Genomic DNA, 26658 nt, shown 5'->3' with positions numbered 1-26658 from the left:
TTCGTCGAAACGCAGATATTGTTACAATCACTGCTGAAGGCTGAAAGCAGCAGCGAGCTCTCAGCTGCTCGCAGTCCTGCACAGTCCTGCGCTGGCAACGCTGAACTGGCGGCTGCAACTGCGAGAAACTTTTTATTTTGTGAGTTTTCCTGCCTCCCCCTTTGTTGAAGATGACCTAACATCGAAAGAGAGCCTCTGCTGGCCAGGTAGTTGGACAATTTGCCATGATGCATAGTTGTTGTAGCTGTGTTTTGGCGTCACGTTTCTTCTTTGGCTGCTGTGAAGTTTACTTTGTCTGCTGCTCGTGCTCCTGGGTTTCCCCTGTGACTGAAACGTTAGATGACAACATAATCAGCCTACTTTTCTTTTTTGTTGATAATTTTTATATTTGCACCATGGTTTACTGCTTTTTTCTCAAGGTATGGTAAAAGTAGCTTGTTAGGTGTGTCAGTTTAAACTTAAGCTTTGTAATTTAAACCAATTTGGACCAAACATTTGTAGAAAATCTGTGCTGTGTGTTTGCTTTCCTAGCCTGACTGGCCTGTTGCTGGCATTAAAAGGTTACTGCTAAATAGCCTGCTTTAAAGGGAGTAGACACATGAACAAAGCTCTTTGAGGCAGAAAATCCCCTCCATATATCAACCGTGGACATAAATGAAACTCACATAGTCTGGTAAAGTACCTGTGTGTGATAGGAGGCAGTGTGGTTACTGTGAAGCTCATATTGACACACATCTGCTCACCACAGCTTGTGAGAAGAGATTGAGAGAAGCTTGGGTGCTTTGAGTCATGAGGCCTGGTTGCATATCTCCCCCACATTTTGGTCTAGATAGTGGTGTTTGTATTGCTAAATACAGGGCTTTTCTAAGCCTACTAATGTAGAATTGTAGTTATTTTTATGCTGTTGAAGAAGAAACCCATGACTACTTCACCTTTCCTTAGTGCTGTATCTGCAATGTAGGCTATACTTTGTCTTGCTTTCGTTTCAACACCAGTATTGGCTAAATTTACATTATTACACAGTCATGATACTGAAACTGAGCCTAACTAGGCTGATAAGAACTGATAAGATAAAGTCTTCTGCTTTAACTGTCAGGGGAATAAAGGAATAAAGTCATTGTCATGTTTATAATATCCTTTTAAGTGTGGATGTGTTTGTGGCTTTGTGTCTAAATCACAGGACATAGTTCACAGTCTTTCTGAAGCTACTTTATTGCCCCCTTGGCTTAAAATGAAAGACAACCCTCTGAATATGGAGCACAGTGGCAGCAAAAGCACTAAACTGCTTATTTGTTGGTGTTGTTTCCTTTCCTGCGTGTGTTCGGAAGTAACTGTTAGTGCTTATGTTTTGCCCTCTCTAATATTGCACGACAGTTGGTTTATCTCTGTGGACACCATAAACATGGTACCATGAGGAACCAGTTTGGTACCAGGGCACCATAATTGAGAATACCTGGAAATGTTTTATGCTGCCACCATGGCGGCGGTTGTCCTTGACTTGACTAGTTTAAACAGTAAATGCTTTCCCAATAGGAATCCTGCTCAGAAAAATGCTCTCATAAATAGAAGGTAAACGTAGCTGAAGTTCAGGTTGTAGATTTAGGTAGACATCTAATTATATATCAGCTCTATTGTCTAATTACAAAGGATGCTGAGAAGTGTGTCTCTTTAACTACAGGCTAAACTCAGAGAAAGTATGTTCTTTGTATTTCTGATCTGCCTTTCCAGTTTGAGGCGATTACAATGATTACACCTTGCTTTGATTTCCACAATAAACCACTCCAGGAATGTTTGCAAGGACAAGCCTTCTTTATCTCTCAAAATGAGAATCAGCCATTTGCTGTTACAGTTGATTTTTATCTTTTAAGAGATGCTTGGAAAAAGTGTTGCAAATGCCTCCACACAAAAAATGTGTTTTCATGCCATGCTTTAGCAAATTAAAACATCAAATGAACAATCCTGGAATGCAAAAGACAGTTCAATCATACGATTTTGAACAATATAGTCAACACGGAAACACTGAAATTCAGCTGCAGTTTTTTGAGGAAAGATTTGGACTCAGTAGAGGTTTGCCCAGCACATAATCTGACAAAAGAGGAAGCAGAATGTTGCACATTCACCCCACAGTTTCTATTAATCACTTTTTGCTTTTACTGTTATTGTTTGTGAAGCACAACTTAATGCCCTGCAATTGTACTCGACAATAACTTTGGCATTGCGAGTCTGTAGACTTGTCTCACATGCACTAGACATAATTTATGGACGCAATTAAGGCCGGTGGGTTTTTAAAGGGGATCACTCTGCACTCCAGTGTGTGCTCAAGACGCACACATTTGCAGCGTCTTTGTGTTGCAGGCAAAAGGCCCTATTAGAGCCCCATTCTGTCAGAGGGCAGCTGTGTGCCTGTGTGCTGAGCAAGCCACTGGTCTTTTCTCCCTCTGTGTGCACAACTCACTCTTAGTGCACACACAGACACACACTCAGCTACTTTCTAGCCCCAGCCAGTTCCCTTCCTTATTTCTCTCACTTTTTTTGCCATTATTTGTTCTGTTTCACTAATATGCTGTGTCTCTCATCCTTTCTCTCCCTTTCTGGCCCTGAGGCATTATGCAAAGTGACCAGAAAAGAATTGTCAGTCATGCCTGTCCGTGCCTCCATGCTGCTCTCAATTTTAGGAGCTTCCCTTTCTTGCCCCTGACCTGCAGTCATAACTGTGACTGCTTTAGATACACAGAAATCCATTTCAGCTAGCTTCAGGAAGTTAAAGATAAGTTCTTTGATAATTTTAGTCAATTTGTGTGAATGCTTTAATTTCTCTTGTGTATATTCTTTCCTCATTAACATGATAGATTTGCAAGTGTGGCGTCTCGACGCCCACAGAGCCTAAGACCTGCAGCTGAAAAGAAAAGAAAAGAGGCATTCTCACATACACCAGAGAAGCACTCCCCCAACCCCCCAAGACAGCCACCAGACTCTACTTAGAGATGAAAAGCATTCTGGGATGCAATGGGAATGCTCCCATCGACACACTCAGGGTTATTTCTGCACTGTGGTAATAAATTATCACAAGTTTTGCTCTGTAGAAGTAAATTTTAATCCTTGGTTTGCACTCTAAAGAGACACTTTACATCCTGAAGTCAGAGACTGTGCGCATTGGAAGTATCTGATGGTATAAATGTGTGTGCCTGTGTGTATGTGCACAAACCTATAGTCTAGATGAGCTAATGTTTTGTCTGCTGTTGCCTCGTGTCATCATAACACGGCTTTCATGAGTGACAGTGGTTGGCATTGTTCTGTTTATTTTCCTCATCTGCTAAGGATTGGCTGCTCCTCAGAATGTCAGCCATCACATATCTCCTGTGTGATTCACTCAGTGTGCTAAAGCTTCTCTTTGGCTCGTGCCAGCTGAAATAATCTCCTATTTGCATCCCTTAAAAAAAGAGAAATGAAATCTTTTGTTGGTTTTGCCACAGACTGTTGGGTTTTATGTATTTTTAGAAGCTGGTTTTCACATCTGTTACAACACATACCCCTCTCCCCCTTCAGTTTTTTAAGTTATCTCTGATGAGTTAACCTCATATAATCCTGACACTTAATGTGTTCCATCCTCCATGTGGCTTGTTTTGCAAGCCCAGGCTTGAGAACAGAGCCAGTGTCCTGACAATCCGTTTCTCACAAAGGAGGCCAATTATCAAGAATGTATGTATCACAACTCCTGGCGGTTGGCCTACTCTGTATTTTCTAAGTGTCTGTCAGTAGTTGAGTTGGAGTTTGTGTTTTACATACACCTGCAGGTTATTCCAGTCCTCAGCACGAGACTGAACCCCCGCAAGCAGATTACTGGCAACAGAGCAGGTAGATACAGGCAGAAGGAAACCTGAAGGTTGTAGTCTAAATTAGTGCTCAGGAAAATTTAATGACTGATACAAAAATTGTTCTGCTGGGATATGGATCCACACCACTGCACAGAAGGGGTCTCTTGTTTCATATGGGTTACTAAATACTCACTTGTTTCAAATCAAAGAAATCATCAGCTAAAAGTCCTATTACTTCAGAAGCAAGAAAAAAAGTTTAGCTTTTTCTTGTTACAGCACACGTAGACTGAAGCTGACATTTTAAAGTTTACAGGTTGAAGAACTGGAGAATATTCTTTATCAGCTCCTCAAACCACTGGAAAGCGTGACTGCTAGCATTTCCCGCTAGCGTTGACTCTCACTAATTGGTCTGCAAACACTGCACTATTGGTCAAGATCTTTTCAAGATAAAATAAACCAGATGTTTTATGTGGTATAAGTAGTTTATTTCATCGGATTGGTGCATCGACTTGCTTGTAATCTGTTAATCATTGCCTCCTGTGAGGCAGGATTGTAGGGCAGTCATGCTGCTGTGACTGATTTCAGAGCAACTCTTGTCAACGGTGTCCTAGTAATGTTTCAGTAAATAAATCTCAAAAGTTCCACCATGAGTCCGTTTTTCAATCTTTAATGTATGAATTTTGTTCAACCCCCTTAAAACTCATTATTCTGAGCAGCCAGAGAGTCCATATGGTGACCTGAGCCCCCTCATGAATGAATGAATGGATCCATGGAATGCTGCTCATAGCTTTCTCTCTCCCACCCATACACTCTCTCATTTTACTTACCCACAATGCAACTATAACATTATGTAATCACATTAATGTCACCTTTGTTAGCTGATTGGTAGTGACACCCTGTATAACATCATCTGCTTACACAGTATAGGAGTGGTCTCCTTATAGAGCCCAGCAATTGTGGAGGATTGCTAGCAGCACTGGAGGCTCCCATGTAATGTATCCCTGATGGATTAAGGCTCTGGTTAGTGTGCACACAACAGAGCAGGCACTCTCGGATAATGGAAGAAACCACAGACGGAAAGGCAAGGATTGATGGGGGGGTGTAGTGTAATTAGTGGGGTACCTGATGTATGGAGAGCCGAGGCATGTGAGGGTCACTCCAGGGGGCAAGAGGCCCCATACCTTCCTCTGCTCAAACTGAAACACCTGATCCTATGCCTGTCAAGCCTCTTAGGACTTCAGTTAACTAAGTCCTGCTCTGGGACACAGAGGTCGACCCTGAATAAATTTGAGGCAGCCTGCAGGTAGAGAAGCTGTGTGGTGTCACCGTGCTACAGCTTGATACACCAGCCTTGTTCAATAGTCCAGGTTCCAACAAACAGGCACAGATAAAGAAATGATGAGCTGTCCAGTTATTGCTCTGAACCGGCTGGCTGATGTTCTGCTTTTTGACATCATCAGTTGTCATTGTTATCCTCTGTTTTGTGTTTGGTTGCTATGGTTGCCTGTTAAATTCCTGTGAACAATGTACAACTGTTTTATGAAGTAACTCAGAGGGAACCTGCTTTCAGAAACGGCTGTAAAATACGACTAAATTCATCTTATTCAAAACAGAAACTTTCATTCATGGTGAAATGACTTCTGAATTCTACCTTACATATTGTACTCGTGTGTTTTGTGGGTGTGAATGAAATGAAAGCTTTATTGAGTTCATCTCATCGTGACTCTTTGACTTATAATCAAACCTAGCAGGGATTAGCTATGTGTGCTACTGTAGTCTAACAAGTGGGTATCTCTGTGTTGCCAGGGACAAAAGATGCAACCAGTGCTGCTTATCTTTTTATAGTTGACCTCTTTTATTACCTGATAAGCACATAGTGAAACATAATCTCTAATTCTACTGCCCTCTTTAGCCCCTACATAGATCAAGCAAAGCTAGCTGGCATAACTCTTCATGCTGGTGGTATTAACCCCCCCAGCATTGAAATCAATACATTTGCAGGTTTGGACCGACACAAGTATGAATTAAAATACACAGCACAGGTTATAAGACACAAAGGGATATACAATAGCAATGTTACAACATATCTTTGTCCTCGTTATGTAATGTGATTGTTATATTGCTGGTGCCAAATTTTATTTTATTTTTTATTTAAAGAGGGGGTAATGTGTTTTTTTTTATAATTTATACAAAAAACTGTTCCTCTGGAACTCCAATGGTACCTTTACGTGATCTACAGCTCAAAAAAATCCCTTTTTTTCCTCTCACTGGTGTTTTAGAAAATTCAGCTTCTGTCTGAAATGCTTTATTTAAGCAACTGTCTCTTTGAGGCTCCCCGCTCCACAAACCCCCTTCTCTCTGATTGGCCAGCCCTCTGGAGGTGTGTCAGGGAGAGGTAGGGGCAGACCGTCCAATGAGTCATGAACCAGTGATGAGATCCATGTGCAATGTACTCATCATTCCCACAAGATCTCATGAAGATCTTGTGCTTTTTGTAGAACGATGCATTTCGAACAATTTCATGACAGATTCAGGGAATTCTACAACATATAACAGTGTACAGGTTTGTAAATTTGCTTGTGTTTCTTATGAACATCTAGCATTCATCAGTTAATTGGCTATCATGTACGGGTGCCAATTTTATTGTGCTCACCATGTCATATAGACCTGGGTTCAGTTCCAGCTTGTGGCCCCTTTCACATGTCACTTTCAGCTCTATCCCTGTTCCCTGCTCTCTTCAACTATTCTCTCTGATTAAAGCCATAAAAGCATAAATGTATTTAAGAAAATATCACACATCACTATGTCTTTCTTGCAGTTGTTCAGGAGCACCGTGACAGTATCATTATTACGGACTATGTATTGATTGTCATTGATAACCCTTCCATTCCCACACCCATCTAATGGCAATAACCATGGCTCTGAACTACAGCACTTGCATATTCTGGCATTTGGCAACCTCTAAGTCAAATAGAAACTTTTGCAAGGTTGATATTTTTTGGTAATTGAAACAACCTGACATTCATAAACCAGCACATCCATATGACCCTGTTGCAACACTTGATTGTGTTCTCTGTTTTTGGAAGTAGTACTTATTGCAGTCTCAGCTCAGTGTCACAACACTTTGTGGATATCACTTTGTGTTGTCTGTCTTTATGTGTTTTGTAATGAGCTACTGCGATCCACACCCAACTTAGCAGCGGCAGCAGCAGCATGTGACCACAAGGGAAGCACAACCTACTGCAAAAGGAAGTGAGCGTAAGAATGTAACTTCATGCCAACTAAGCAGTAAGGTAGCGTCTGTAATAAGTGGACTTACTGGTTGGTGCTTTAGAACAGATGATTCGCAAGAAATTCTTTGAGTTATGGTTTTTGCTTCTGTTTACATTTCAGAGCTGTGGTGAAGAGTGACTGTTTCTCTTTTAAAAAACAGTTAAGCACATGATCCTTTTGAATTGCTTATTGAGTTGTGGTTGAATTGCTGGCTGTATTTATTCAGAGGTTGTTCGTTGCTGTTGTCAGAGATATCTTCAAGGGAATCTGCAGGAAGAAGCCAGACTTCTGACAACACATAAAGTTTGACTGAAGGGGCTCCTCATTGTTTATGCACTTCTGAAGACCTAGTAGTGGGATTTGGCCAATGCTGCAGTGCCAGTGGGTACTAGGGTGATGGCCAGTGCATTCAGTGGTATGTCTTGACCTCCCTAGGACCATTTTTACGACCTCGGCTGCTTTTTATGAAAGAGGGGTGGCTGTGTGTTCACCCTGAATTAACAGCTCTCCACTAACGTTCACAACAGATTGGCTCTACTTTTCATCACCCCAGACAACAAAAAAGCCTGAGTGAGCAAAACCTTTCTGTACAGAGTTTTATTTTGTTTACCAAGGCTGTAGTGAGGAGGTAAAACAGACATCAACATCATGCTTGTACGCTATAAAACATTTCAAGGCAACACTACAAATTAAAAAAAAAAAAAAAAAAAACTTTTTCAGTGAGAATTGGTTTTCACTTGAGTCATCTTTGCAGTGCGTGGTTTGTTTTGTCCAAATCTTTTTGAAAAGAGTTGGTTTCCTTCAGCTGCAGCCACCGATCAAAGTCCTGACACCAGACGCACTCCGCACAAGTATGCAGTAACCAGAGCCAATTGGTGATGGACACCAAACACCCCGTCACAGAACTTTAGGGGGCCCCAAATAGGCTTCTATTCATCTGCCTGTACAAATCACAGCCTGGGCAAAGAGCCACATTATCTTAGCTGCCCTTTCTAGTGCCCTCCTGAGTCACTGGCTATTGTGAGCCAAGAGCTGCTGTCTGTCTGCACCCCAGCATACACAAATCTAACCAGAATTACCATTAGGTTTCAGTCCACTGTGGAGGTCGAATTTAGTTAAATGAACCCAAAATCTTTTACAGGTCCAAAAGTTTGTGGTTTCCACCTTAAAGTTTTATAATGCACAACTAGAGGAACTGGAATTCATTTGTAGAGACAGACTGAGCCCAAACTCATAGTGTTCATTAGTTGCTCAGGGTTCATTTATTTTCAAGTAAGTGAGGGAGACAACTGTGTGCTTTCTGCTCACACCTTGCATGGCTGCTGTCCTGAAAAGGTCATCCATCCATCCATCCATTTTCTATACCGCTTATCCTGTTACAGGGTCGCGGGTGGCTGGAGCCTATCCCAGCAATCATTGGGCGAGAGGCAGGGTACACCCTGGACTGGTCGCCAGTCAATCGCAGGGCTGACACATAGACAGACAACCATGCACGCACACACTCACACCTAGGGACAATTTGGTGTGACCAATTAACCTGGTAAGCATGTTTTTGGACTGTGGGAGGAAGCCGGAGTACCCGGAGAGAACCCACGCATGCACGGGGAGAACATGCAAACTCCACACAGAAAGACCCACCGGCCGAGGTGGGGATTTGAACCGGTGACCTTCTTGCTGTGAGGCTGCAGCGCTAACCGTTGCACCACCGTGCAGCCCCTGAAAAGGTCAGATTACTTGAAATAAAACATCTGATGGTGGAACAAGCTCATCCAGTTGTAGGGTTAGTTTTAGGGTTGCTCCCATATCAAAACCACTAATGCATCATTGCAGATACAATATCTGTACCATTGCCAGCATTTGTATTGGGCTCTGATAATATCTAAAATGTGGTACCAGATTCAAGCGAGTAAAACAGCAAATAGTGTGAACAGAAACGTAACTTATGAGTCCCTTCAAAATAATGATTATCACAAATAACAAAACTCTAGTGTAAGCAAAGACTTAAATGTTAATCAAACTAGTCAAATGACTGAAATCAGGGTTTTCCCTGTGTGTGTATTTTGGTATCAGAGGGATAATTGATGTTTTTATAAGCATTACTTTTGACCAATTAGCACACTACTTAATAACAAATCCCATCTAATTTCAACAATAAACTAACAGTCAAAGTTGTTGTGTTAAAGCCATTGTAAAGAATTTTTAAAATGGCATGATGAGCCAATAATCACTTAAATCATTTCAAATCTGATTTTGTCAGTGCAGACTTAATACAAGTGCTCTACAGTCCTCTCTCCATTAAGCTCTGGTTTCCCCACCAGGAAGAGCTGCTTCATTAAGTAAGCATGGCTCTAGGTCTGAATTCACACTCGGCCTGCCCTCTCCCATGACCCCACTTGCCAGTCACTACACACTACTCTCATACATGAGCGCAGGTTAGCATAAACACACACACAACTTTTCTTTTACACTGTCCCAGGTGTTGTTTCAGCACTGATATAACTCCTCACTCACTGCGGTAACAACTTTTTACACATCTCTGTCATGCTCGTCAACTCCCACTCACCCACACACACACACACACGCTACATCACCACTTCCATTACTCAGTGTCAGTCCTAATCTGTTGAGTAATCAGCAAAACTGATCAAGAAGAACATTCTCTTCTCGTCTGACTCCCATCACCAGCACCAGCCCCTCTCGCCTCCGGGGGCCCGGTTTTGCTCCACTGACTCTCCGGGATAAATGGAGATAATGGGAGTCATATGCTAGCAGTTGGTTTGGGGCAGGCCTACATGAAACATTTATAGTCCTCATGTAGTCATGAGGCTTGAGAAGGAGGAAACTGATAGAGATGACAAAGTGAAATAACAAGATATGACTGGACTAGTATTAAAATGCTTTATCCAATCTTTCTGAGAACAAACCTGCTTATCTTTTCATGTCTCTTTTTTCCATTCTGTGCCACAGAACTCATTTAATACCCAATGAGCACTTGCAAGTTCTCGCTGAGGCATGTTATATAAGTGCAACAACCCTTACTTAACATGAAACCACATGTTACACGAGCTGGATAACATAGTAGGCCTGGAAGATCCATTAGCCTCGTGTGTGCACTCCACAGAAAGCAGAGGGCTGTTATAAGCTAGTAGTTGATTGGGGGATCTGAACCATGCTTCTACTCTCTAATTTGACACTGTCGTGTGTTTGGTGGTTGGCTAATGAAGGAGAGAAGCCCAAGTCAAGGTCACTGCAGCTCTTACTCCTACTTTTTTCCCATACTGTGGTTAAGGAAAACTGAACTGAAGCTGCCACCATTTACCTTAATCTCTCCTGCGCAGAAAGAAAAGCAGAACAGAGCAGACATGACAAGGCATGTTGGTCAAAAAAGAAGCATATGGACCATCTGCCATACATATAACTTCCCTCAAGCATTTAAGGTTGGAAGTTTGTGTTTAATGCAGCAGCTACTGGCAGTGCTTTACAGGAGCCTGCGGGTTTCTTGGCCACATCTGTAGTCACGAGATGTGAGTGATGTCTTTTCCTGGATTAGTTTAACTTTGCTTTCTATTACAGCATGTTTACATTCCCATATGGTCTGTGGACTACGCAAAAAGTTCCATTATTCAAAGAGATAAGGTAACAGTAAAGCATTGGGCAACATGTGGTGTCTGAAGACAGTAGCTTTAAAGGCTTGAAGCTACGCGGAGAGCCAGGCAAAAAAGTAACTACAAGTGTCAGGGTGGTGAATGGAAAAACACTCGTCAGCACTCCTTTTTCTCAGCTATATCAGCTGTGAAATTATGCATCCTCAGTTGTGAAATGTTGCTTTGGGCCAGGTTTCCACAAGTGCATTTGGCCATGGGCAGGCTTTGAAAATGCAGGTGAAGCCTTTGTGTTTTTATTAAAAATACTCAAACCGGCAACATGGTTGGAACAGCTCTTGTGAGTAGCCATTGAACTGAAAATATGATTATGTTTTGAATATGGGCTTGATTACATTGTGAGAATACATATGTAACTGAATTTCATATACAACAGTCTTGTGACATTTAAAATTTAGACAGGTGTATACTTACTGTTAAAATCAGTTTTAATCTCTAGTATATGATTGTGTGTTTTTTAGCACAAAGTCAGAGTTAAAGTGGTAGTACACAGTGCTTCAGTTTTTACACAGCACAGAGTGAAGAAATTACAGTAAAAAAAGATTTTAGCTTGTAGAAAGACTTGAAGCAGAAAACTGGCAAGCACGTTTAGCTAGTTAGCTTTTCTATCTACAAAATAACAAATTTACTTTGCCATACATGCCAGCATGCTAAATCATTGAAAGAACAATTAAAACTTAACAGTAAAACCTTAATCAAAGTCAAGAGAGTGATGCATCATTGCCCTGAACTTTACTCAGTTAGCAAAGTCTGCTAGCTAGCTAGCTTTCCTAAAAACAAACTCATATATTAACCATTCTTCCATTTACTGAAAGCTAAGTGTTGTTGATAGCACTTTTTTTTTCTCAGATGATTAATTTGTGGCCCACTGCGGCAAAGTTGTGTGTTCTGTTTTGATTGTAAAACAGTAAGTATTTAATGATTGATCATAGTTCTCTTTGTCTCATCTTTTACAGGGATTGGCTAAAGTTTGAGATAGCCTTCTACCTCACAGACTGTCATCGTCAGCACTTGAGGGCTCCTCTGCAGATGGAAGGTCGCTAAACCGGTCATCTGCCCTCAACCCTCATCTAAAATGGCTGCCCATGGCCTTCTTCTGCACCTGAAAAGACTGGAGCACAGCTGTGTGTTATCATGGTGATCATTTTCTTGAAAACACTGGAAAAGAAGAAGGGTGTCAATGATGTAAGGCCCACAAACATCGAGAGACGGCTGGTGAGAGAAATGAAACTTGTCACCAACTGGGTGTTAACTCTCTGTTAAGTGTTTCACAAGTAAAGAAGTAGGCGCATTCACAGGAGTTCAGTACACATAGGACCACATGGCATAGCTACTTCTCTATAACTTCATGCTAATCTGCATACTGTAAGTTAGCATGCTGGACCACAATTTTAAAACCGGTTTTTAATGGCAGAACAGTGAGTATTTTATCTTTAGAATTCACTATTGTAAAAGTGAAATGAAGACTGAGCTTTAAAAGACTGAGCTTTAATTGTGTGTTCTGTCTTAACTCCAGCCAAATGAGAAGATAAAAATACTTTTGTTAGATTTCAGGGTACATGTAGCTTAGCTTAACAAGAAGACCTACAGAAGTAGAAAAAAAGAAACACTGGCCTTACAGCTGGTAGGTTTGACACAAATGTGTTGTAACAAATTTCTCTCAGGATTTATAATGTGCATGTTTTATATAAAACTGAAGATGAATTAATTAATTGGGATTTTACCAAGAGTTTGTGCACACAAAGTGTTTGCTAGCGAAAAAACCAAGTGGTGAATCCAGTGAGGAGCAGAAATTATGTGTCAATGTCTGAACTTTTATTACCATATTCTATAATCAAAGTCTGGCAAAGATTAAACTTCCGTAACACTTGTTAGCATCAAGATTTCTTAATAGGTCCAAGAGTTATTTACTTGTTATTTAAGCACACATGCTACTATCAGTTAATCATGTTAAAGTCCATAGATTTTATTGTTCAAATTGTTGCACTGAAATGTAACCTGACACGTAACACCTTTTATTTTGGTTATGCTTGGTATCTTAGAAAACATTTTTTTTTGTTATGGTAATAATCTCCAGGTGAGTCAGAGCAATGCATCATGGCATTGTGCTTTTGTCTTTTGTGACACAGCCACCACCCTGTTTAGATGTGAGTACTGAAAGAGACTAAGACTCTTATTGGATAATAGGTGTGTGAAGGCAGAACTGTTTTATGATCCCTTAATTACATTTGTACCATGTGGTAAAGCTACAGTGCAGAACCACAGTATGTTGAATTTATGAAGTGACTCTTGAATATTGACAGCTTCAGAAGCAGCAGATTCTGTCCTCTATCCTTTTGCAAACTATGGCTAAAGGAAGAGTATAAAGTGCTGGCATAGCAAGAAAATAAACTTTAAACTTTATTTAAAAGATATGGTTTTAGCAAGGCTAGGATGAACTATGCAAAATGGCAAAACAGAACTTTGATAAGTGAAATATGTACAATTTCAAGCAGACACTGGCTTTTTCTTTGAGGGATATTTCCACCAAATCAATCTAAACACAATCGTCTAATAGTTGGGCTCTTTAGCGCAATTAGCTAGTTAGCTTCTTGTGGTGTCTTGAATTACGTGTCAGTTTCTAAATGTACCCCTATTTTAACAAGCTAGTTGCTAAATTTCTTAGCTATTAAGTTTTGTGCTCGCTGCATATTGGTGGTCCATCTCTGGAAATGGTGGAAATGGCACGAATTAAAAGGGTGTTAAAGTAAAACATTCATGACACATTAGCAAAACGCTTCCAAACATGGTGGAACAGAAGTCAAGTGAGTACAACAATACTCGCATTAACTTAGTCAAAGTAATTGAAGTGACTTATGTTATTTAGTGTTAATATATAAAAAGTGCATCAAAGTCTTTCAGTTCCTTTTTATCTCAGTATGGCCTGGACCTTAAGGTGTGCTTAGCATGGAGAGATCAAACTGATGACCATTGTCTGGCATGATTATAGTTTGAGAGGTAAACATGCTTGGGCCTTTGTCTCAGTGTGCTTTGTCTTTTGCTTCTCTTCCACAGCGTGACCTCCACACCATGAGTAGAGGGACCACCCTCTACTCCCGTGGAACTGTGGGTGAGTTGTGAACTTATTTCCTAATGTATTTCTGTTTTTCTCTCCTTCTCTTTTTCTTATGAGTGAGCGCTAGAGTCTAACAGCTGATTAGTTGGGATATTTTTGTTACGACACATAAAAACATTTAATACTAGGGTAGATTGCCCCTTTAAACACATAATTTGAACCATAAAGGTCAGTGACCTTAACATTAACTGTCTCATTGTTTGCCCCCTGTGTCTCACTTCTCTCTTTCTCCATCTGTCACTCGTCCCCCTCTCATGATCCGGGTGCACCTGCCTCCACACAACGTTGCACAGCGCTCTCATGGGAGTGAGCTGTAATTGAATATGCTGTTGCCTATGTCAACAATTTCCCTTCAGCTCTGTTAGTGTTGCAGTAATTATCCCAGGTGTTAAAAGACGTGCTACAGTTAACACAAGACCCTACTATCATCCACTATCTGCTCCTTCTTTTGTTGGAGAGACGTCACAGGGTGGAGCGTGGCTCAGTGTTTCCACTGTTAATGTTGACCTTGACATTGTCCAGCATGTCTTGTTAGTTTAACCATCACTTTTTATCTTGCTTTCAAAGTGTGGCCTTTTGAAGTTCATCCCTTTCTCCCTTTGTCAAGTTGTTTTCCTAACATTCCTGTCAGGTCGTCACTGTAGCCCCCGTGCATTGTTTGTCCACCCCAAACAATGATTTCCGTCCAGCAGTCTGTGCGAGAGCATGCCAGAATTAGAGACAAGCATCCAAAAGGGACAGAACTTGGACCAGCAAGTGGTACTTTCTGCCAAAAAGCGTCAGTAGATTAACAATTTGACCTCTCAGTTTAACAGCTTCAGTCACTCTGCTGGAGGTGTATTATGTCCCACAGTTGTGGGATTGACTGTTTGGTGCAGGTGCTGAGGCAGTCAAACTGTCTTCCCAAGCATATCCTGGCACCCACTTGAGTAATGGGAGTGACTTAGCAACTGTCTCACTGGCTGATTTTTATCTGAAAGCTGTATGTAGCTCATGTTTTTTTCATTGGTACAGGCCAAAGTTTTGTTGACAAGAACTGGAAAAGTGACATTTTGTTTGTGATCAAGAATTAAATCTGAGACTTACAAACCAGTCGAGCTCAATAATGCATTTTGGGTTCAATTTAAATTTCAAGATGAGTCTAAAAAAGGTTTTGTAGCTGTATTGATTCCCTCTAGGCTGCCTTTCATCTTTAGCCAAAAAATTGATGACATTAGTGCCACTTTGCACCAGACTCATGATTTTCCAATATCTGTGTTTGGTGGTTTGTTATGCCCTTAGGTACAGGTTAAATATTTTAACATTTAGCAGACAATGAACTCTTTCTTTCTTTCTTTCTTAGAAATTGCTTATTTAGAGAAAGTACTCCCTATTGCCTCAAGCAGTGTTAGATGTGGTTCAGATTTGAGGTACTTGTACTCTAGTATTTCCATGTTATGCGGCTTGTCCCTTCATTGCTCCACATACTTTCAAGTTTTAATTATAACTCAAAGGCTTTTGCGGGATACAAGAAACTAAAAGAAGAAATGATTTCTGAATTTGTTTATAGGAAAAGCAAATTAGCTAACACTGCTAGCACGGTAAACGTAACCAGGGGATTGGTCTGATCATGAGACATATGACTGGTCACACCTAGTTTTCCTTAGTGTTGACTTGCCAGCAGTCACTGCATTAGCTTCTTTTTTTCATTGAGCTGGGATCGGTTGAGCTGTTATTACAACATGCATCTTTTTCTTGTTAAAACTTGTTCCACAGCTTTTAAGTGTTTTCTGTAATTTGATTTTTGCAGAGGCAGATCGGTGGCTGGACCGGGGGCAAAGCTGTGCCATCCAGCAGAGAGCTCCCTGCCAGTCTGGTGCCGGTCTGGAGAGCCTCTGGGATGTGATGCCTGAGCCAGGGAGCTGGCACTGGGCCAAGGAACCAGGCACGGTGATCACCAGTTTGATAAGAGATCTCAACCTCAGAGATGGCAATGTGAGCAGCCCCCACCCCCTCGCCACGTCCACCACTGAGCACTACACCACTACAGCCGCCAGCCAAGCTCCATCGGCACCCCCAAGTAAACGTCAGTGTCGCTCCCTGTCCTTTTCTGATGAATTCAGCGGGTCTCGCTCATCTTGGAGGCCCCAAGGCTCACGAGTGTGGACAGCAGTGGAGAAACGAAGGTGTCACAGTGGAGGAAGTGTCAGAGGAGGAGGAGGAGGAAGTTTCTCCAACAGCAGCTTTCCCATCATGCAGCGCAGCTCTAGCTTCAGTTTGCCCTCACGCTCCAGCATCCCCTCAGATGGTGCTCTGGACCTGCCGTTCTTCCACCAGCGCCTGCCTCCCCACCCGAAATTCACTGCCTCTCCGGTCACCCCTGCCTCTCCTTCCTCGCACCATCATCACCACTTCCTCTCCCTTTCCCATGAGCAGATCAGCTTGCCAGAACTCCAGGGTGAAGAGGCGTCTGAGGCCAGCTCTCCAGACTCCACACCTGAGTTGGGGAGGCGGACAAGCCAGAGAGCCGGGGTCAGGGGGTGCCTATCTCGGAGCAGGTCCCAACCTTGTGTGTTGAACGACAAAAAGATTGGTATGAAGCGCAGGAGGCCAGAAGATGCCCAGGAGCAGCGTCCCTCCCTGGACTTGGCAAAGATGACTCAGGTTAGTTTGAAATGCTGAGCTAATGTTTACATGCACAGACAAGCACACACATATGACGTGCCCTGTCTATCTGTATTTAATTTGATTCATCTCACAAATTTTAGTATCAGTGGTGTTCCCTGATTGAACACCGAACAGCTTTTAATCTAATCCTGCTTTAATGCTACAAAATACTTTTACCGCCGTCTCATGCATTTACTTAAGTCTTCAGCTGAAACAATGACTTCTTGTTCCAAGACCAAAGGGAGAGTCAAGAGATCATCAAACAGAAGTTTTCCTGGGTTTGATCAGGGACAGGATTAAATCAAGCTGAATTGAGTTTTCTGGGTCGTGGGTCCGAGGCTACAGGTCCAGATTAACTCTGGCCTCCTTTCCTTCTCTTCAGCTCAGGGAGTGGTGCTTCACTAAAGACGCATTCCTCCTGTTCAGCCACGCTCTGACAAGCCGGCTCCGGTTTATCATTTCATTTACTCTGTTGGGTAAACATCCCATCTAAAAGTTTGACCCCCTCGTTGTTCAGTTGCTTTCTTTTTTACAACTTCCAACCTCCTTATTTCCATGTTTCATTTCCTTTACAGTTCTTTATTTTTCCCTCTACTGTCAGGAAGTTAGGGCAAGTGCAGATGATTGGAGCCAAAGACATCTGATTTGCTTTCCCCATGACAAGAGTTTGTTTATTTTGTTGGGATGGCCAGACGAAGGAGTGGAACAGACCGGAGCGGAGAAATGACCCCAAACTTAAAATAGAGTCGAGGAAGCATTTTAATGACTTGTGATGTTTTTATGCTTGGCAGTGCTTGGTTTTCTTTTGTTTTTGTTTTTTTCATGGAGCCCTGCAAGATTAGATTTTTCAAATCATATCCTGTGCCATGATTCAGTGAAAAGCTCCTGAAATTCTGCAAATAACTTATGGACTAACCAAAGCCAAACTGAACTCGTGAAAATCTTCCTTCACCATACCTCCTGTCACAGTCATAATGTCTTTTTCCTGTTCTCTTATTAGAAAGTACCATAAGTCTATTCCTCCACCCTCCCTTCCTCTTCCCAAAGATCTGGGTTCCCAGCCAGTCACCCTCAGGACCCAGCCAGGGTTGGATAAACAAGGCTTTGGTAATGGAGCCTAGCGAGTGTGTTTCCTCTAGTCATGCCAGCAGCAAAAGAAAGGAAAAATCAAGCCCGATGATCGCACAGATACACAAACACGCACATGGAGTCAGTTTTATGTTCCCTCTGGTTGCAGCAATGTTTGAATGCAGGACCACACCTCTGCAAATGACTCTCAGCAGTCACAGCTTTCATTTCTCACCTCAGTTCTTAATCATCTTTTTGGAGTTGTTGAACAGACTTGTATGTGCTGAGCAATGTTGAAAGGAGGCAGGTCTTGCAGGTTAGATGGGTCATTACAGATCAATTGTTATTGTTCTCCATCCCCAGAGTGAGGGAAGCAAGCTGTAAAAGAAGCAAATTACAGTATCACTTATAGCACATAATTCCTCTGTCTGTAGTTCAAAGGCTGCAATTAGTGTGTCCAGGAACCTAAACAATCCCAGTTGTACTGTGTCAAGCTAAATTGACAGAGCAGTTTGTCTCAGTGAGAGCCAAGGGAAAGCTAGAAGCTGGCAAACTGTCTGGAAAAGGAAGTGATAATGTGGAAACACTGGGCTGGTTACAACCTGCATCTGTTCTAGTGAAGACAGAACATAGGAATTACCGTTGGGGTTGGGACCAGAAGAAGTTTTCACGCCTCTGTTGGGAGTTTTGTTCTTTGCGTGATTTGTACCTGCGGTTTAAAATGTCAGAATCACACCATGGGCTGACTTCATGCATGAACTTACCTGTTGCATGACGATTTCTTTCTTTCCATCGCTATGCACACATTTTCACCCACTCACTCCAGGGACGTCTAGATCACATGACTCTTAACTTGAACGGTGTGTGACTGTGGCGTAAAAGAGTTTATACTTTTTCTCACACCTTCACAAGCTAATCGCTGTGCTAGCGTTGTTTACAGGTATGTGGATGAGTAATACTCTCCCAAAATAATAAAAGACAAACATCTCCTGCAGATACTTGTGATGTTCATCTGCGCCAGTCTTATTGCAAAGTCTGCTGGAGGTTAAAGATGTGAGGGTCAACACCTAACAAGTCTCCAGAGTGTGTTTTCAGTGGAACACGGAGTGTAATTTGGCCTCTAGATTCCTTGACCACGTCAATGAAGGCGGGTGTGAATTCTGGAGATGCATGTCATGCTAATCAGCTTGAGCTAGACGACCACAGGGATTCAGATGTGACCACCCCCTAAATTCCTAAAATATCCTCCCTGTATTGGCCTTCTGTATCACTCCACCGTCCCCAGATTCATTTTTATCCCTGCTGCCCTTTCACCTTGGCCCATTCTTTGTTAAGGGGATGTAGACGCTGTCAGATGGGGAATGTTATCTCTTTATTGTAGGTCACTTGCTGGATTATTGTTGAAGCAGCTTCCACTATACTTTTTAAGAATGAATGGTCTCATTCAATGTTGGTTTAATGTCTGTGTAGCAGACATGCCTAGCTTTAGTCAAATATATGTTATTTTTTTAAAGGAATACAATACATCTATAACACATGCAGAAATATCCTTTTTATCTACACATTTACCTCCAAAATATTGAGAAGCCTCCTTTATAATCTATATGCTGCCCATGCATCCGTAAAGTCTCTAAAAAGCACACAGGCCTTGTTTCTTCTTGATTGTACTTGAGTCTTGACCGTAGTTAGACCAGTATTGTAAAATCTAAAACTAAAAAAGCACTCAGAGAGTGCAGACCTACGCCAAAGCATATTGTAGTTGTCATGCAACACTTAAGTCCTACTTTAATGTTATACTCCCTTTCAGCAGACTGTCTGCTGCAATTTAGTGTTAGTTGCAGGTTTGTACAACCTGACACTGTTAAAAATTATGATGACCCAGCACATATTTTATTTTCCAGATCTTAGTATCCTGAATATTGCCAGGATGTGGATTGTTGCATCTGTCAGAAATTATGGTGACCTTGTCTTGTATTCTTTTGCAAAGCAATCCAAGCATTTATTGTGGAGTTACATACACATATGGTAAAAATGGCCCTATCTCACAATGATAAAGAATCCTTTAAAAATGCTCGATCCAGACAGTGATCTGGATCACCTTTAAAATTTAATCACTCATTCCTTATCCCATTTTGAATATTTCCTGAAAATTTCATCAAGATCCATTCATTACTTTTTGAGTTATGTTGTTCACAGGCAGACAGACAAACTCTCCCAAAAACATAACCATCTTGGTGGAGGTAAAAACAGATAAGTATACAAGTGTACATAAAGGATGCAGATCACAACGTTATACAAGAACTTGCAGTATTTATTTACATCTGTGATAAACAGGCGAACTTCACTCCACTAAACTCTGCAGAGACTAATCCCAGTCTATCCAAATCAAAAACCAATAAGAGCAAATTGATAGCTCATCATTTAACAATGTCATAACAGCTATATAACAAACTATAATAATATTTTGTGTTTGTAACACAAGTGCTGACATATTCATATAAACTGTAAGTATTACATGCAGACTGAAATGGTCTAAAGTTTCCAATGACAGTTTATCTACCCAACAAAACAGAAAACTTTTAAGACATTCTCTAAAAAAACGTATGCTTGGTTCTTATATAAACATGTTACTTTCGTTCAAATGATCTCCACTGCAGAAGCGTATCATAAGAATAGTAGCAACAGCATAGTTTTGTCTCTGACTGTCTGTCTTTGGTGTCTGTGCTAAACATAAGAAAGCAGGAAAACAAAGAAACATCAAAGATAGGCTGACGTACAAGAGCACTCACTCTATCGCTACTTCTGAAAACAAAACAAGAATGTAGGTTGCTCACTCCGACACTGTTAAGATTAAAACAAGCTTGAACACTTTTTGATCTTTAATCCTTTTATAACTAACTTCTATAATCTTTCCACTAAATAACTTATTCATATTGTTTGCATTGATTTAAAGACAGCACAACCTTGGTCTGCTATCCAGAGTTTAGCCATGGTGAAGCTGGTAGAAGGAGGTGCATGAACTAAATTCTTGACCCCGTGTTTGTGATTTCATCTATGTCGAAAAGAGAAATAACAGGGTGAAGAAAGGATGGTATTATTTCTGCAGAGAAGCTGGCAGACAAAACCCTCACTCCTCTCTATTAATACCTTCTCCCTGCTTCAAGTTCAAGCTCCTCTCTTCCCCTCGCCCCCCCCCCCCCATTCTTCAACTCTCTCCATTCCTGGGATGGCAGGCATGGTGATCATAGCTGAGCATTAGGCCTCATGGGCTCATGGGAACACCCAGGTGGGTGTCTTGAGGTGTGGTGCTTACCATGTATGAGGACATGTTATGGCTTGTTCTGAAGGCACTCTGTAAAGCACCACTGAATGCCAAGGTGTACATTATGACTTTTCTTCATTGAACTTTGATAGAGGTAGATTTTTTTTGTAGATCTCATCTTACTGAGGCACATATCTGCGATCATCATCTCTGTCTCTCTATCTGTGGTACAGTGAATACCAGACAAATAGACTAAAGCCAAGGTGCACAGACAGCATCACAGATAATAGCTGTGTAGGTGTTCAAGTATGTCGTCTAGATGTCAGGAATGAGTTCTCTTGTCTTTGCTTGCTCCTCATTGCCCTCTCTTTTGTTTCACACTTGTTTACTGTTGGAGGACTGTTTGCCTCTCTTCCCCTGAGCAGTGTCAAGCTCGCTGTTGTTTGCTGACCTCATTTCAGCCCTAAGTGGAGTTATACTCATATCATGAACGTGTACATAGTGTGCAAGGAAAGTACCGGCCTGGAATTTATGATGTGTGTTTAAGGACTTATTTCTGTGTTTCTAGTCAAGTTCACAGCAGGACGCTTGACACAGTTGTTAGCAGGGTGTTGTTTGTTGTTTGCTGTAATTATCAGGGGAATATTTATCTAACCTCTCAGCTTGTGCTGCTCTCACAATAGCTGTGTTTCAGTACAAATATTGTTGTTCGCCTCTTTAAAGTGTCAGTGCGGGTTGTGCCTATGATAATTACATATAATACAACAAAAAAATGACTTGAGCAAACAGTTTAGGATAAGAAAAGTAATCTGATACTGAGTAGTCCAGCAAATCTCACTCATAAAGGAGGTCAGATGTCTTCTGACTTCCCACTCAGGATAGGATGCCCTAATAATGTTATAATGTTATTCTACTCACCCAGAGTGCAAGTCATCAAACATAAGTTAATTATCATTTCACCGCTTTAGTACTGATCAGAGTCTTAAAAGATGATGACAAGGAGAGACCCAGAGAGGCATATGTCAAGCCAAAAAGCATATTAAATTTATCAACTGTTGTACTTCTATTTGAGCTACAAAGTCTGCAGGTACTGGGGAAACTTGTTTTTATCCCACAGTAAAATGAAAGCTTCTCCTGCAAGCTCAGCTTCCTCTCCAAAACAATGGCCAGGTGCAGCTTGTGTACTGGCATGGCTAAGAACTTAAACCTACTCTATTTATTTACTTTACTTTAAACTAATTTACATTCTGTTTTAATTTACTCCCATTCCACATAAAAAAACTTTCCTTTTTAGATATATATTTATATTGCACTTCATTATTTTGAACAGGAGGAGGGAGTTTCAAACTGATTTCATGTTCTTATTCTTAAATTGGGGCCAGAAAACTGGAATTAGAACTGATGAAACAGCTTGCAAATCCTGGTGAATTGGCCATTATAGAAACATAAAAAGTGTTTTGGTGATCAACTATACACTGTTCATTTAGAGCAGTGGTAGCAAACACCTTACACTGGGTGGGGGTCTAATGAATTTGTTAAGCACTGTTTATACATGACAATGACATAAAAATGTCAGGTTCTCTCCATTTGTGACACTTAAAAACAAAATAATAACAGTTAAACATTGTAACAGGATTTGCACTCCCCACACTAAACATGGCAGAACAAAGCTGCCTTTTGACCATGGTTTATAACTATAGTTTCACTTTTTTTCCATGATTTTGCAAATTTCACACAATTTTTTTAGTGGTTTTTACATTGATTCTTGAGCTGCTCTTCTTGTTCTTCATTTATGGCTTGCACAGTGCCCCATGTGGTCTGTAACATGTATTGGATAAGTGTATTAGCCAAAAGCAGAGCAAGCACTTCTATGACAGTAACAGCCATGTTAATTTTAATGTTGATGTCATCTTTAAAGAGTTAAATCATAGTTGGCGGTGCTTGGTATTTATGACTAAAGTTTAGACCATCTCTGCTTTTGCAGATCCAATTTCGATCAACCTTTAAAATGTTAAGTGGGTTAATCAGCTTTCTCACTTCATATGGTAACTTCCTTGGTGTGATGTTTTTTTTTCTTTTTACAAGATTGAGACTGTAATCTTTTTTTTTTGTGGCTCTCACGTCAGTAAATGTTTGTGTCGTCTGCATCAATTTATACTCCTAGTGAACATGGTTTGTATGTCTTCCATCTGGGTGGGGGTTTGTACTAGTTAAAGAAAACACAGGCAGAGCCGGGTACACAGTCGAAATCTAACTCTGCTCCCCCCAAACCCCAACCACCACACCCACCCAAACTCCAGCCAGCCTCGTAGATTTTATAGAAACCATATTGAGGAAGAGCCCCCCCCCCTCCTCTCTTCCTTTCGTCTCCTCCTCCTCCTCTGCTGTGATAATTAGTAGCGGGGTAATACTGGGGATGAAGTGAAGAAAGCAAGGACACAAAAATCCCCTTTTCCACATTCAGTGGGGTAACTACAGCAAAGGCCTCACTCCTCAAGCGTTTGCAGATGAAGTATCCAGTGTGTTTGGAAGCTTGTATGTGAAGTTAATCCAGCAGAAATCAGACTGTAAAATCCTGCGTTTTCTTTTGGACTGTGCTAAATCAGAGCAGAAAATGAGCCCACCAAAGTACGACTTCAGAGAGAAAGAGACAGAGAGAGTTCAGCTCATTGTAACAGGAAAAGCAAAGTCCTAACACAGAGGGAAACATTAGGAGATGTCTGTCATGTAAGCTGAGGCTCTATAGAGAAAACCTCATCTCTATTCACCTCCATGCCTCCAACATCTGCTGCTGGCTCTCTCCAGAGATCATTAACCCCTTCACTGCGCTGTGAGGCTGCCTCTCTTTGTTGCAGCGAGGAATTCAGGTTGAAAAGAGAATATGAAAGCAAACTGGGGGACAACTTTATAGTGAATTAAATCTCTTTGGGGTCAAGTAGTGGGAGCAAAAGACAAGCACAGATTCTCTCTGACTCCCCCTCGAGTGAAGATGCACAAAACACAATAACAAAAGCTTTAACAACAAAAGTCCTCTTTTTCTAAGTTTGGCTTTCCAGTCATGTGGTGTGTGTTTCTCAGTGATAAATACACAGAGCTCCGTTTCTGTAACAAGATCCCTTTAGTGATTTGCAACTCATTTCAGTGTTTTTCAACCCAGAAGGCTCAGAATTGGTGTGTTTCCTTCAGCAGCTTGTGTTTGTACTCGTGTTTACATGCTCACATGCCGTCGATGAAAGGGAAAGCCAGCTTTTGCCTGCCTAGACTGTAACTCGATCTTAGACTGACATTCTGGAAAAACCCCACGCTCGACTCTCCCCTGACAGTGGCTTTGCCTTTACAGCCTCGTCAGAGTGAAGCACAAACTAACATCTAGTTTCCTTTTTCTCTCTTCTTTGTAGAAACTTCAGACTTTTCAGAGCTTGAGCTGTCCTGGATTCTCTGTTGGAGACAGCTGCAGCTCCGACCTGCCCCCTCCCGCCTCTGAGACCTTCGCTCATCTAGACTCAGACTTCGCTGCTGTTTCCGAGCTGGGACTGGAGTCACGGCAGGAAGTGGCCATTGATGACGAGGAGGAGGAGGATTCTTCCTACGAGGAGCTGGATAGCGACTCGGCTTGTAGCATGGACTCCCGGTCTGGGTCTCCTGTAGGCGGCGTTGGCGGTAAACGTCCCCTCTGGAAGGGTGATTGTGGCACACAGAGGGACATTTTCCAGCTCGGGGGAGAGCTGGATCTTGACCAGATTGAGAGAAACTGAACATTTTTGTAGGAGTTTTTGAAAGGAGACCACATCTGGACTGTGCTAGAAAGTAATGGGACTTCAAGGATGTATTAAGAAATTAATGTTTAGAAAGAGTGGAGGATGTTTGATTTGAAAGGAAAAGACAAAGAAAGTGAAGGAGAGGAAAAAGGAATCAGTATGTTGTAAAGTGCTGGCTTCTTAATGACACATTTGCCTTGAACATTCTCACTGCTTGAATCAAAAAGCAGTGACCTTAGTTTTTTTATACTGGGTATTCAGCTTAACTCAGGAGTAGGAAAGTGAGGGTAAGTCTTAAAAAAACACCCCGCACTATCTTTTCAACCTGATGATCTTTCCAAAGTCAGCTAACTTTAGATAAGTAGTACTGTAGCTTTAGCTGGGCTCTCCTGTATTTAGCTTGAGTTGTAGTTTTTAAGACAAAGAGTGGGCGTCAATAATAAAAGAGGAGCTCGGAAAGGGTCACCGACACCCTTCACTGTCCTCTGAATCTGTGCACACACAAAACCAGATTTTCTCTTTCGCTGAATGTAGGCTCAATAAGCTTTACAAGGAGTTCAGAAAACAACGGTGCCTTCTTGCAGGCACTTGTTCGCTGTTTGACAAACCAGCCACAGTGGAAGCCACTTTCTGATCTGTTTTTGTAGTTTCTGAAAAGAAAAAATGCAAATTGTATATTTGAATTCAACACTGAATCTCAAGTTTTCAGTCCTAATATCAATGTATATTTTTCTAAGTAACTGTTTTTTATGAGCTGTTTGTGAAGGAGCAAAGAATGCAAGCCTTTCTTCTAACAGAATGGACATGAAATAAATTTACAACCTGCACTCATACACACGCGCTCCTCTCAGCTTTTTGATGGATGGATGCTTTGCTTGATGCAAGATGGTTGTGGAAGACAGATTTAACCCTGACGCATAAAACGTCTGAAGTTTCCAGAGATGCTTCTGGGTTGAGCCCCCCGCCTACATGCACACGCAGTTCCTGCATCACATTTCAGATCTACTTTATCCAAGCTACTCATTCAAGCATGAACCTTTTTAAGTCCTTTGTTTATGGAACTGTTTTCTATTCACACTCGCTCGGTAAAGCTATTTTCAGCCCTTGATGAATGCACACAGCGAGGTAAACATCTGTGTAATGCCCTCATGTTGCCCACCGGCCCTTGAGCAGAAAGGCAGGAAGTCTAGACGTGGAATATCCCTGGCCTGTAGCACAGCAGTGGCCAGAGGAGGTGATGTCAGGAAAAAATGTCCAGAGACCTGCGAGGCAGACAGACGGACACGTCAGCCAGGCAAGCCTGCTCCTCCCTGGGATTTCCTATCATGTCTCTCTTATGTCTGTCCAAGTGGCTGAAAACAAACTCTAAACACCTGCTGCCTTTATAATCCTCCCGTTGGTAGGGGTCTCTGTCTTTCAGCTGTATTTAATGCCTGTGTGTGGGTTATTATAAGTCATCAGGGAGGCTGACTGGTGGGATAGGAGGACTTGTTTTTCTGACACTGGGAGGAAAACCTTGGCTTCATAATGATGTTTATGTCCAAAACAGGATGTTCCAGCCAGTTGCAGCTTTTCCTTCAATCATGGCCTTGAAGAGCAGAGAACTCAGACATCTAAACCTTGAGGTGCTGGCTCACACAAACAAATAAAAATAAAACCTGTCTTTTTCAAACACCCTAAAACTGATTGTTTGAAAACTAATCCTGGAAAAATTAGCTTAATTCTCAGCTGGTAAGAGTTTCTGTGTACAGATGTTTCATCAGTAACAACAAATTGATGAAAATAGGACAGAAGGCTCAGACTATGAGGATTAAAACCAGAAAGCAGGGAAAGGCTGGTGAAATATCTGTGTTATCTGTTCACACCTCACTTCTTTTACTGGAAAAAAGGCTGGAAACACAAAATCCCGTTGCTATCAACAGTATTTTGCTTTCTCGCCTCTTCCAAAGGTCAGTAAACCACACACACACCCACACTCACACACACTCACACACACATTTCCGCTCCGGCGGGAAGTGGCAGGCTAAGCGGGGGAGAGAGTTAATATCTGAGGTAAACG

General features: G+C 41.6%; 1 protein-coding gene across 1 annotated transcript; it reads left to right on the top strand.

Moving 5' to 3' along the window:
* The first annotated feature begins 37 nt into the window (after positions 1 to 37).
* Positions 38 to 25446, top strand: LOC141795644 (protein FAM53B-like). Its single transcript, XM_074676615.1, has 5 exons — positions 38 to 206; positions 11707 to 11965; positions 13805 to 13859; positions 15655 to 16508; positions 24240 to 25446. The coding sequence occupies exons 2-5, from the start codon at positions 11885 to 11887 to the stop codon at positions 24594 to 24596; spliced, it is 1347 nt and encodes a 448-aa protein (XP_074532716.1). The 5' UTR covers positions 38 to 206; positions 11707 to 11884; the 3' UTR covers positions 24597 to 25446.
* Positions 25447 to 26658: the final 1212 nt, after the last annotated feature.

This window comes from Halichoeres trimaculatus, unplaced genomic scaffold (genome assembly GCF_033239565.1).
Source record: "Halichoeres trimaculatus isolate MK-OKI-2021-1 unplaced genomic scaffold, fHalTri1.1 fHalTri1_scaffold_8, whole genome shotgun sequence".
NCBI lineage: Eukaryota > Metazoa > Chordata > Actinopteri > Labriformes > Labridae > Halichoeres > Halichoeres trimaculatus.
The sequence above is the reverse complement of the archived record's forward strand: the minus strand, read 5'-3'. Positions and strand labels throughout refer to the sequence as shown.

Coding starts and splice junctions, on each gene's coding strand:
- LOC141795644 (XM_074676615.1), top strand. CDS start 11,885: ATGGTGATCATTTTCTTGAAAACACTGGAAAAGAAGAAGGGTGTCAAT. Junction 11,966..13,804: donor CAAACATCGAGAGACGGCTG/GTGAGAGAAATG, acceptor TCTCTTCCACAG/CGTGACCTCCACACCATGAG. Junction 13,860..15,654: donor CTACTCCCGTGGAACTGTGG/GTGAGTTGTGAA, acceptor TGATTTTTGCAG/AGGCAGATCGGTGGCTGGAC.